Source organism: Octopus sinensis, linkage group LG25 (assembly GCF_006345805.1).
Source record: "Octopus sinensis linkage group LG25, ASM634580v1, whole genome shotgun sequence".
Lineage (NCBI taxonomy): Eukaryota > Metazoa > Mollusca > Cephalopoda > Octopoda > Octopodidae > Octopus > Octopus sinensis.
This window is the reverse complement of record NC_043021.1, coordinates 7,501,305-7,514,966: the sequence shown is the minus strand read 5'-3', so window position 1 is coordinate 7,514,966 and position 13,662 is coordinate 7,501,305. Positions and strand designations below refer to the sequence as shown.

Sequence of the window (13,662 nt, the reverse complement as noted above, 5' to 3'; positions counted from 1 at the left end):
TGTCAAGATAAGTAGATGTCTCCCTGCACATATATAGTTGGCTTCTTTTAGGTTCCATCTACCGGGTCCAGTTGCAAGGCTTTTGGTTGGGTAGGAGCTATGGTAGAAAATACCAAAGGCACTATGCATAGGAACTGAACCCCAGACTATGTGGGTGGGCAGTGAACTTTCTGACCACACAGACACACCTTTAACCTCAAGCATAATGAAAAAAATTTACTCCATCAAAACAAAATGTAAAAAACAAAAGCAAAAAAACATACCATACATACACCTTGCCACCCCCACCCCACACGTGTATCTATGTGTATCCTTCTCATACACATGTACCTATGAAAATAGTATCATCGTCAACTAGATATGAATATTTTTTTAATAAATAAATTTCAAAATATCAAAGCAACTGTATAATTTATATTGATAATGAGTATAGGCGCAGGAGTGGCTGTGTGGTAAGTAGCTTGTTTACCAACCACATGGTTCCGGGTTCAGTCCCACTGCGTGGCATCTTGGGCAAGTGTCTTCTACTATAGCCTCGGGCCGACCAAAGCCTTGTGAGTGGATTTGGTAGACGGAAACTGAAAGAAGCCCGTCGTATATATGTATATATATGTATGTGTGCGTGTGTGTGTTTGTGTGTCTGTGTTTGCCCCCCTAGCATTGCTTGACAACCGATGCTGGTGTGTTTATGTCCCTGTTGCTTAGCGGTTCGGCAAAAAGAGATCGATAGAATAAGTACTCGGCTTCCAAAGAATAAGTCCTGGGGTTGATTTGCTCGACTAAAGGCGGTGCTCCAGCATGGCAACAGTCAAATGACTGAAACAAGTAAAAAGAGAGATAGAAAATGAGAACGCAACAGAAATAGCAGAGCATGCTCTGAATACCTTAGTCCTTAGTGTGTGGTGTTTGTGTTGTATCTAGTGGAATTTATAAACTCTACTCCTGTTTAACGAGCATTATAATTAATTTCAACATTACATCATATTAAATTAATGTTTATGACAGTACATTGTGTTTCATAATGTAGAAACATATTAAAATTGCATGAAATAGTACCATTTAATAAATATTCCTTGGGTATATACTGATAGGAACACACATAAATTATCAGCTCCTCACGGCGCCACTGCGGCACAATTTTATGCTGTTTTTTGCTTTACTGCTCTATCAACAAAGCTGGACAATATTTCACTTAATTTTTTTTGTTTTAATTGTTTGTAGCTATTTTTTTAATTATATTTTATTTTATTTTATTTTATTTTATTCATTTTATTTTATTTTTTGTCAGTTATTTTTATATTTTTTCTGCAATATTTTTTTTCATTTTGTATCAATTGCATTAGCTTTTCAATCATGTTTCACCTTGTTTTGAATTTTGTTCTATCTCTTGCTCACTCTCTCTGAAAATTTTGCTGTAAATGATTTTATTATCATCATCATCATTATCATTATTATTACTATTATTATTATTATTATTATTATTATTATTATTATTATTATTATTATTATTATAGCTATTAGTACTGTTACTGTTGTTCTTGTGGTAAATAGCATCTATTGAGCTGATTCAACCAATACAGTTAAACCAATGTGTGTGTGTACACACATGCACATACACATATGTACAAGTGAATGGGTAATATATATATAATGTATGATGCATTTGGGAAAGGCATTATTCATACCAATTTGTGGATTATTATTATTATTATTATTATTATTATTATTATTATTATTATTATTACTAAGGTGGTGAGCTGGCAAAATCATTAGCATGTCGTGGAAAATGCTTAGCGGTATTTTGCCCATCGCTGGTTCTGAGTTCAAATTCCACTGTGCTTTTCATCCTTTTGGGGGTCAATCAATTAAGTACCAGTGAAGCACTGCGGTCAGTGCAATCGACTAGTCCCCTCCCCACAATCTCGGGCCTTGTGCCTGTAAGAGAAAGGATTGTTATTATTATTATTATTATTATTATTATTATTATTAGGCAGTGAGCTGGCAGAACTGTTAGCACGCCGGGTAAAATGCTTAGTGGCATTTCATCTGTCTTTATGTTCTGAGTTAAAATGTCACCAAGATCAGCTTAGCTTTTCATCATCCGGGCTCGATAAAATAAGTACCAGTTGAACACTGGGGCTGATGTAATCGACTTATCCCCTTCTTCAACATTACTGGACATGTGCCAAAATTTGAAATCATCATCATCATTATTGTTATTATTATTATTATTATTATTGAGTGAGCGAGCAGAGCATGCCATCAAAGTGACACTGGGGTAAAATATACGAAGCCCAGTATACCCATCATGACTACCCGTCTGATAAGGGTACACCAGGCACATGCATCACAACCATATGTGCGCGACATGGTGATCTCATATCAAGATAAACAGCACATGACCTTGCAGGTGGAGCCCAGTTAGAATTTTCTTCAGATCGAGTAGCCCATCCCACTCAAAAGGTCCCTGAATAAGGGTTATTTAAGGACGTTGAACGAAACACCCATGTTTCCAGAGGTGAATTATTCAAACCTCAAAGAATCCTTCTCAACACATGGCTATGATGCTCCCCCACTACTTCTGTTCGTGATCAGAGATGCACATATCATCAGCCACTAAGGGACATGCTCAACTGGTTAAGGTCAAACAACTGACAAGCAAATCTATGGTATTGAGCAGAATATTTGCTGTAGCCCATCTTTTATACCAAGACAAAACAATGTACATGATAACACTTCCAATCAGTTAAGATCAGAAGCCATGAGAGCCACTGTCTGGTATTATTATTATTATATTATTATTATTATTATTATTATTTACTGATTGATGTTGTATTTGTAATCCAATTATTCCTATAAATTAGTTTTTTGAGTACTTCAATTACCTTAATTATTGTTTGTCATAAGTGATAGCCTTGAGGGCAGAATGTAGGATTTTGTTACCTTGATATATTATATTGCTTTTTTAATTTTTTTTTTTCTTTGCTTAAAATCTAAAAAGCATTTGTTATTGATTTTTCTCTCTTCTGGAGCTGATAGATTCTTGTAATACCAGCAATACAATGGTCATTATGCACATAGTTGTAACCTCCTGTGTTGGTGGAATACCACTGAGGACTTTTGCATTATATTGATATCCCTCAAGTAATGTTTGTGCTATAGTGTTGCCCATGGAGGCACATAGCTTAGTGGTTAGGGTGTCGTAATCTTGATCATAAGATTGTGGTTTTGATTCTTGAACACATTGTGTTCTTGAGTGGAGGCGCAATGGCCCAGTGGTTAGGGCAGCGGACTCGCGGTCGGAGGATCGCGGTTTCGATTCCCAGACCGGGCATTGTGAGTGTTTATTGAGCGAAAACACCTAAAAAGCTCCACGAGGCTCCGGCAGGGGGTGGTGGTGAACCCTGCTGTACTCTTTCACCACAACTTTCTCTCACTCTTTCTTCCTGTTTCTCTTGTACCTGTATTCCAAAGGGCCAGCCTTGTCACATTCTGTGTGTCACGCTGAATCTCCTCAAGAACTACGTTAAGGGTACACGTGTCTGTGGAGTGCTCAGCCACTTGCACGTTAATATCACGAGCAAGCTGTTCCGTTGATTGTATCAGCTGGGACCCTCATCGTCGCAACCGACGGAGTGCTCTTATATGTGTTCTTGAACAAAACACTTCATTTCACAATGCTCCAGTCCATTCCACTGGCAAAAATTAGTAATCCTTCAGTGGACTGGTGGGGAATTTATGTTCCATTAAACCGAAAAATTGGCCATTATGAGTTGGCATGATTTATTTTTTCTTTACCTTATAGTGTTCTCCCTTAAGTCTCTCATGTTCCTTATATATATTTACATCTATCTTGCATTTGTTTATGTTTACTAAAGAAAGATCCAGTGTTTACTAAAGAAAGATAGGCGCAGGAGTGGGTGTGTGGTAAGTAGCTTGCTAACCAACCACATGGTTCCGGGTTCAGTCCCACTGCGTGGCATCCTGAGCAAGTGTCTTCTGCTATAGCCCCGGGCTGACCAATGCCTTGTGAATGGATTTGGTAGACGGAAACTGAAAGAAGCCTGTCGTATATATATATATATATATATATATGTATGTGTGTGTTTGTATTTGTCCCCCTAGCATTGCTTGACAACCGATGCTGGTGTTTTTACGTCCCCGTCACTTAGCGATAAGAGACCGATAGAATAAGTACTGGCCTTACAAAGAATAAGTCCCGGGGTCGATTTGCTCGACTAAAGGCGGTGCTCCAGCATGGCCGCAGTCAAATGACTGAAACAAGTAAAAGAGTAAAGAGTGTGTACCCTGTGTCTATAAAAATGGGTACTCAGTGATTATGTTAGGTTAGGGTCCAGAAATGTCCTGGTCCTATGCAGTAATTTCCAGATCTTTCCATCATGTTTGTCTTTGCCTTTTTGATACTAACCTGCCCAAGATTTCCCTTGGTACTGTGATCCAGATTTCCTCTTTCAACCCCCTAGTATTCAAACCTGCCATATCCAGCCAAAATATTCTGTCCGTCTTATTTTTGAACTGGCCAGATCTAGCCTCTCACAATTACCCTACAAGTGTCTTCTATTATAACCTTGGGCTGACCAAAGTCTTGTGAGTGGATTTGGTAGACGGAAACTGAAAGAAGCCTGTCGTATATATGTATGTATATCTGTATTTGTCCCCCCAACATCGCTTGACAACCGATGGTGGTGTGTTTACGTCCCTGTAACTTAGTGGTTTGGCAAAAGAGACCGACAGAATAAGTACGAGGCTTATAAATAATAAGTCCTGGGGTCGATTTGCTCAGCTAAAGGCGGTGCTCCAGCATGGCCGTAGTCAAATGACTGAAATGAGTAAAAGAGAGTAAAGAGAGTTTCACTTTTTTTTTTTTTTTTGCTTGTAATTCAGGGTACTGTAATTTTTGTGGGAGTGAGTTCTTGAGAAATTCCGTTTGAGAACTGCTTTCAATTCTCTTGTCCGAATGGTTTGATTTTACTGTAGTCTCAAGTGTTTCCTAGAACAGTATGAATATCACAACTTCACAAGCTGCCCCAAGAAATGAAAGGCAAAGTTGATCTTTGGCTGCATTTTATCCCTTATCATCAGCACTTTGTCACAAGAACTAAGCATAAATTACAAAATCAATGGTAGGATCCTCACAAGATCAGTTATGGTAAATAAAAGGGGGGAAAGGGGAGGGTGGGAATGAAAAACAACAAAAATATAAATAATAATAATAATACTAATAATAATAATGGTTCCGGGTTCAGTCCCACTGCGTGGCACCTTGGGCAAGTGACTTCTACTATAGCCTCAGGTCGACCAAAGCCATGTGAGTGGATTTGGTAGACGGAAACTGAAAGAAGCCCATCATATATATATATGTGTGTGTTTGTCCCCCCCCCCCCAACATCGCTTGACAACTGATGCTAGTGTGTTTACGTCCCCGTCACTTAGCGGTTCGGCAAGAGAGACCGATAGAATAAGTACTAGGCTTACAAAGAATAAATCCTGAGGTCAGTTTGTTCGACTAAAGGCGGTGCTCCGGCATGGTCGCAGTCAAATGACTGAAACAAATAAAAGAAAGAATAATAATAATATGAATAATAATTCTAAGGTGGTGAGCTGGGTGAATAATTAGTATCAGGACAAAATATTTAGTGCCATTTTGTTTGTCTTTATGTTGTGTGTTCAAATTCTGCTGAGGTTGATGCCTTTCATCCTTTCTGGGTCGATAAAATAAGTACCAGTTGAGCACTAGGGCTGATGTAATTGACCTACGCCCTCCCTGAACTTGCTGGTCCTATGCTAAAATTTCGAACCAATATTAATAATAATTCTTTTTACTAGAGTCACAAGTCCTGAAATTTTGGAGAAAGGGGTTAGTTGATTACATTAGCCTCAGTGCTCAACAAGTACTTATTTCATTGACCCCCAAAAAGATGAAAAGGCAAAATTGAACTCAGCTGAATTTGAACCCGGAAGATAGGGACAGAGGAAATATTTCTAAGCATTTTGTCAAGCATGCTACTGATTCTACCAGCTCATTGCTTTGATAATAATAATAATAATAATAATAGTAAAAATGATAATGATAATAATAATATCTATTGCATATTTATTCCACGATAAAAAAAAAAAAGAATTATTCTTAAAAATACAATGTTATTTTTTTCTAACATGCAAATGTTACAAACAAAAACTTGTAGAGAAAACAAGAATTATATGATTTTTATTATTTTTTTTAATTCCTTGTTCTTTGCAGACAAAGACTGGAGCTGATGCGAGAGATGTACCACAATGAGGCTGAGCTTTCCCCTACTTCACCTGAACCAAGCATCGATAACATGACTGGTGGTGATCCGTTTTATGACCGCTTTCCCTGGTTTCGTCTTGTAGGAAGGTACATTCACAGCTCTTCTTCTTCTTTTACTTCTTCTTCATCTTTTTCTTCTTCATCATCTTTTACTTCTTCTTCATCTTTTACTTCTTCTTCATCTTTTACTTCTTCTTCATCTTTTACTTCTTCTTCATCTTTTACTTCTTCATCTTTTACTTCTTCTTCTTTTTCTCCTACAAAAGTTAAATTGTGTGTATGTGTGTTCTGCAAATCTATCTTATATGTATGTATGTTTGTATGTATGTATGTGTGTGTGTGTGTGTGTGTGAAATATCAAATATCCCTCTTTTAAGGAGATATTTGAACATGTCTAATGACATCCATGTCTTGAATCCATTTATTTGTCACAATCTAATTTGTGTGTTGCTATAACTTGCATCGAATATATAAGCAAGTATGTGTGCATAAATGTATACGTATCTGGTGTGTGTGTATAAGTGCATGAATGATGTGTGTGTATATATACATATATAATATTAGGGAGTATAACTCCAAACTTAGAGGGAAAAATTCGATTTAGTATTGAATCAAATTTCACAATATAAATATATAATATATATAAATTAGAGAAAGACCACTATTATGTAATTCAAACAATGATAGACATAAACCATATCATATAGAAAAAATAAAATATATTATAAAACATATATCTAGATCACAAAAAAATACAAAAAAATGAATAAGCATTATATAATAAGAAAAAAATACTATGTGCGTTTCGTAGCTATAACTTCAATTTGAATTACAATTTTTCTCTATTTTATATATATATATTATACACACACACACACACACACACAAAGAAAGGGAGATCAGTTACTGAATGACAAAAGAACAGAAGTTATGTAACCACATTCATTAGCTTACAGCTGTTTCCTCTATGAAAAGCAATGCGTACGGAACTGACTGCTTGTGTGCCACATCCTATATCTTCCTTGGAGTCAAGATATATAAAGTGTATTTGTCTATATCAGTGGTTTTCAACCAGGGTTCCGTGGAACCTTAGGGTTCCTCCAGTACAGTGCAGGGGTTCCGCAAGAAGTTACAAAACTGCTAAAATCGGCAGTAATTTTTAAGTCTCCTGTGCAGATATGTGTGCATAAGACTATTAAATTATTGCATAGGGGTTCCTCGAGCCAGTGGAATGTTTCCTTGGGGTTCCACTCCAGCAAAAAGTTTGAAAAGCACTGGTCTATATATTTGTGTGTGTATGTGTGTGTGTATATGTATATCAAATGTTGTTTTCTTAAATTTGTTTGCTAAATTATTCTTTTCTATTTTATTCTTTCTCCACCCAAAACACCAAAACAGGTCCTTTGTATACTTGAGTAATTTATTCTATCCGGTTCCTTTGGTACACCGTGTTGCCATTGTCAACGAGAAAGGAGATGTGAAAGGATACCTATGTGTGGCTGTCCAAGCTGTGACAGGTAAGAAGACATTTGGTCCCTTCTTTGCATTCTGCTGACCAAATACTCTGTAGAATGAAGTTCCCTATCATCATTATCAACACCACTACCACCACCATTACCATTACCATCATCACCATGATCATCATAATCATCACTATCATCATCATCGTTGTCATCATCAAGGGTCTGTCCTTCATGCTGGCATGGTTTGGGTGGTTTCACAAGATGTGATGAAATAGAGAACTATGTTGAGCTCCAATGTCTACTTCGGCATTGTTTTCATGGTTGGAGGCCCTTCTGAATTTCCAATCACTTTACCCTGTGTACTAGATGCTTTATTTAATGATACTGGCATTAGCAAGGTTGCCAAGTAAGTCATATGGCAAAGAAAATGCTTCCTTGACTGAGTTGTGTTGTAATAGAGAGCATGGTGGCTTTATGCCAGATGCAAATGGGTAACATCGGTGGCAAGGAAAGGGGAAGCTGGTATGCTTGGGCAACTGTTGGTCTTCCATAAACAACCTTGCCTGGATTTTACTATGTTAAATATTTAATATTTAAGGTATTAACATAGTAAATGTGTTGTAGGAAATAATCCTAATGTTTTAAGTTCCAAATTTAGTTAATGGAGTTCCTTCTCTTTGTGTTTGCCCTACTACAACTTGGCAAATGGTGTTGGTTTGTTTATGTCCTTACATCATCACAACTTAGCGATTCAGTAAAAGCAACGAAAGAATCTAATAAGTTAAGTACCAGATTTAAAAAAAAACAACCCATAAGTACTAGGGTTGAGTAGTTAGACTAAAACCATTCATGGTAGTGCCCCAGCATGGCCGCAGTCCAATGACTTAAGTAGAAGATAACAAGAGTTAGCAAGCAACAAAGATGGGTACTCTTAATATATTATCACTACATGGCTTGGGGTACGTATGGATTAAAGAGTAATTTTTGTTTTATTTGATTTTGTTTTATTTTTTTTTTACAGAAAAAGAGGACACTGTTGATTATGCTCCAGGAATCAAGCAATCTGGAAATGCCAAAATATCTTTTGATGATGATAACTACTTCGAAAAGGTGCGTTCAATTTACCTTCACTATCTACCTGAACACACCTGGTGTGTTTACTTGTGTGTGGGTATATTTGTGTATATGTTTGTGTTTATGTATGTGTGTGTGCGTGCATATATGTATATATACATATGTATGTATACACAAATGTATCTTAGAGACATGCAATATATACAGTTACTATATATGCATACATATATGCATATATCTAAATGCATACACATGCAGATTACTTGTGTGTATATGTGTAGTTATATACATGTTTGCATATATATATAAATATATATATATATACACACACACACACACATAAATGCTTGCACACACACACACACACATACATATATGCATTATATTCATACATATTCAAGCATACACATACACATATATGCATATACATAGACAGGCGGCGAGCTGGCAGAAGCGTTAGCGTGCTGGGCGAAATGCTTAGCGGTATTTCGTCTGTCGTTACGTTCTGAGTTCAAATTCCGCCGAGGTCGACTTTGCCTTTCATCCTATCGGGGTCGATAAATTAAGTACCAGTTACGCACTGGGGTTGATGTAATCAACTTAATCCCTTTGTCTGTCCTTGTTTGTCCCCTCTATGTTTAGCCCCTTGTGGGCAGTAAAGAAATATATATACATATACATACATATTTGTATGTCACGATGTAGAAATAATCTGAGGGCTTAGAAGTAACCAATTAAAAGAAATAACCCAAACATTTTTTAAAAACTCCTGTATGAAATCAAAATGAAATAAAATAATGAGCAAAGATTCATAATATACAGCTATTAGAATAATATTTCCATATTTACAAGTTGGTATCAAAATGTTTTTTTCAGCCACACAATCTTAGTGATAAAAAAAAAAAGAGGAAAAATAAATGACATGTATAGCATGGCCATGCGTGCAGTGTTTTTAGGAGAAAAAATTTTGAATGATGCAGGTGCGGCTGTGTGGTAAGAAGCATGCTTCGCAACCACATGGTTCCAGGTTCAGAGTCACTGCGTGGCACCTTGGACAAGTGTCTTCTACTATATCCTCGGGCTGACCAAAGCCTTGTGAGTGGATTTTGTAAAGGGAAACTGAAAGAAGCCTGTCAAGTGTGTGTGTGTGTGTGTGTTTGTCCACTCCACCCCCACCACTGTAACTTAGCAGTTCGACAGAAGAGATCAATAAAATAGGTGCTAGGCTTAAAAGAATTGAAAGTACTGGGGTTGATTCATTCAACTAAAGTTTCTTTAAGGCGGTGCCCCAGCATGGCCACAGTCTGATGACTGAAACCAGTAAAAGATAGATGCTCAGAACTAGAACTGCTTTCTCAGAGCTGACCTTGGTCTAAAAAACAGCAACAATAAAACAGACACACATGCACACACACAACACACATGCACACATTCTGTTCTGTTTTTGTGCATTGTTTTTATAATATGACTTTTGTTAATTTTTATTTACGTAAATTCTGTAAAAATATTTTGTTTAGATCAGTGGCTCTCAACCATTTTATTTGATCCCTACTTTACACTACTGGACCCTCATAGCCATTCATAATTAAATATTATTAGGAATTGTATTAAAAGAAAATTATTAAAATATTTTGTGCATTGTAGAAGTACAACTAATTTATTGGACTTAATTTTAACAGCAAAATCTTATTTTCATTATTTACATTCGACGGATATTTGTCTTCATCTTGTTTGTTGTTAACACAATGCCTCGGCTGATATACCCTCCAGCCTTCATCAGGTGTCTTGGGGAAGTTTCGAACCTGGGTTCTCATTCCTAAGGTATTTTTTGATGTTGTTGTTCTTATTATTATTCAGGTCATTGCCTGGAATCGAACTCGGAATCTTGGAGTTAGTAACCCTTGCTCTTAATCACTATGCTATATGCCAGTGGCATATGGCATAGTGGTTAAGAGCATGGGCTACTAACCCCAAGATTCCTAGTTCGATTCCAAGCAGTGACCTGAACAACAACAATAATAATAATAATAATAATAATAATAATAATGATAATAATAATAACAATAATAACATCGAAAAATACCTTAGGAATGAGAACCCAGGTTCGAAATTTCCCCAAGACACCTGAAGAAGGTGGTGGGTATATCAGCCAAAACATTGGGTTGACAACAAACAAGATGAGGACAAATATCCATCGAATGTAAATAAAGTACATAATTCCTCATCTCTTAAATATAGAACAGCAAAATCTTATTTGGGCCCCACAAGGGTTATATGGACCCTGGTTGAGAATCACTGGTTTAGATTTTGTTATTCATTAAAACTAAAGAAATATATTGGTTAAATATGTATGTTGTCTTGAACTTTCATGTATATTGTCATTTTAAAAGGGCACACGTATTAAGTCAGTTTTTGAATTCTGCCTATGTTAGTTTGGTCATTCATCATTTTAGGGGTTTAGAAAATAGTTACTAGTCGAGTGAAAGGAGTGAGAATCTGGGGAGAGGGCCTTAGTTAAATTAATGACTCCATCCCCCACCAATTCATGACCTACTGAAATTCCAAATCATCATCATTAGATGGATAAAATAAGGGCTAGGGGAGGACTGGTGAGTAGGGGTCAGTGTAGTTCACTAACCCTTCTTCCTAAAATCGCTGGTCTTATGCCCGATTTTGGAGCTGCTGCTGCTGTTGCTGCTGCTGCTTCTGCTGCTACTACTACTACTACTACTACTACTACTACAATTGTGGCAAGATGGCAGAATTTTTAGTGCATTTGACAAAATGCCTGGTGGCATTTCTTTGGGCTCTTTCCATTCTGAGTTCAGATTCTGTCAATGCCAACTTTTCCTTTCATTCTTTTGGAGTCAATACAATAAAGTACCTGCCATATACTGGAAGCAGTGTACTTGTCTAGCCATTTCCTTTCAAAATTGCAGGCCTTGTGCCAAAATCTGAATTGGAAGATTGGCAGAAATGCCTTGTGGTGTTTAGTTACAGCTCCTTTATCCTTTAAGTTCAAATCCCACCATTGCTGACTTTTCTTTTCATCATTCTGGGATTGGTAAAGTTGCAGTCAAGAACTGGGGGTAGAGGAGGTGGGGGTAGTCATTATAACTAGCTATTTCTCCCAAATATGTGGTCTTGTGCCTATGTAAGAAATTATCATCATCATCATCATCATCGTCATCATCAGGGCAGTGGACTGTCGATAAAAGTGCCTTGCATTGCTTAGTTACATCACCTTATTTTCAGATTTCAAATCACATCGAGGTCAACTTTGCCTTTCATCCTTCTGAAGTTGATAAAATAAAGTACCAGTCATGCACTGGGGGTTGATGTAATCACTTGTATGCATGTGCACATGTGTGTGTTGATGTTTGTGCATTTTACATTTGAGGGGTGTGCACTTTAGTGTTTGCCTTCATTTTTCTACTAATTACCTTTAATTACTTTTAAAGATCAATCTTTAGAGTCTATTATTGATATCAAAAAACATTTATTCAGTGCCTTCATAAGATATTTCCACATCGATAATACAAGTAGTGAGTGGGTGGGTGGGTGGATGGGGTACTTTAGTTAGCTCAATTCTGTCTCATTGCACAAGAAGCTACCGACACTGCCATAAGCCTCAAGACGTTATCCAGGCTGTAGTTATGTCTTTGTCTTCGGTAGAAACAGTTGTATAGCCCAAAACTTGCACAAGATTGCAGTAATTTGAAGAAAGCTGTTGAACTTCCACCGCAGGAGGAAGAACGTATCGTTGAGGGCGAAGGTACCAATCCAGATTCTAATGAAATGCTTGGTGAGTAGCAACGAACTTTATTCTTTATTCAACAAACTTAATTCTTTATTCAACGAACTTAATTCTTTATTCAACGAACTTAATTCTTTATTCAACGAAGTTAATTCTTTATTCAACGAACTTAATTCTTTATTCAACGAACTTAATTCTTTATTCAACGAAGTTAATTCTTTATTCAACGAACTTAATTCTTTATTCAACGAACTTAATTCTTTATTCAACGAACTTAATTCTTTATTCAATGAACTTAATTCTTTATTCCACGAACTTAATTCTTTATTCAATGAAGTTAATTCTTTATTCAATCTTTATCCTGATCAATGTTGTACTGTTGTGACTTTAAAACATATTTCCTGTATTGTTGTTGGCACTCCGCCGGTTACGATGATGAGGGTACCAGTTGATCCAATCAACAGAACAGCGTGCTCATGAAATTAACATGCAAATGGCTGAGCACTCCACAGACACGTGTACCCTTAACTTAGTTCTCGGGGAGATTCAGCGTGACAGAGAGTGTGACAAAGCTGGACTTTGAAATACAGGTACAACAGAAACAGGAAAAGAAAGAGTGAGAGAAAGTTGTGGTGAAAGAGTACAGCAGGGTTCACCACCACCCACTGCTGGAACCTCGTGGAGCTTTAGGTGTTTCCGCTCAATAAACACTCACAACGCCTGGTCTGGGAATCAAAACCGCGATCCTAAGACCTCAAGCCCGCTGCCCTAACCACTGGGCCATTGCGCCTCCACTGATATGAGTGTATAATGGTGTTCAAAAGCATAAACCATCTTATCCATAAGCTTACTGCTGATGATTTTTATATTTCAAATACTATGACAAATTTCTAACCTTGAACAAAGTCTACTGATTTTCTCTTTAAGCAACTTTATTTCATGTATAGAACTTGCATAATTTGTACATGTTTGTATATGTTTGAATATGTTTGTGCGTGAGTTGGGTTTTGTTCATGTTGTTAGCAAAGGTGATGAATTTAAAAATTACATATGTA

At 36.9% G+C, this 13,662-nt stretch overlaps 1 protein-coding gene across 15 annotated transcripts in view; it reads left to right on the top strand.

Annotated features, from left to right (window-relative positions):
- LOC115224382 (kinesin-like protein unc-104) overlaps window positions 1–13,662 on the top strand; it is a 300,207-nt gene that overhangs the window by 235,692 nt on the left and 50,853 nt on the right. For 11 of the 15 annotated variants that reach the window (XM_029795269.2, XM_036513464.1, XM_036513462.1 and 8 more), the window contains 4 exons: window positions 6,263–6,400; window positions 7,712–7,830; window positions 8,798–8,886; window positions 12,526–12,655. In XM_029795269.2, the coding sequence (XP_029651129.1) occupies window positions 6,263–6,400; window positions 7,712–7,830; window positions 8,798–8,886; window positions 12,526–12,655 (476 nt within the window). The remainder of the gene's footprint in view (window positions 1–6,262; window positions 6,401–7,711; window positions 7,831–8,797; window positions 8,887–12,525; window positions 12,656–13,662) is intronic. The other 4 variants (XM_036513461.1, XM_036513470.1, XM_036513468.1 and 1 more) reach the window with 2 other exon arrangements.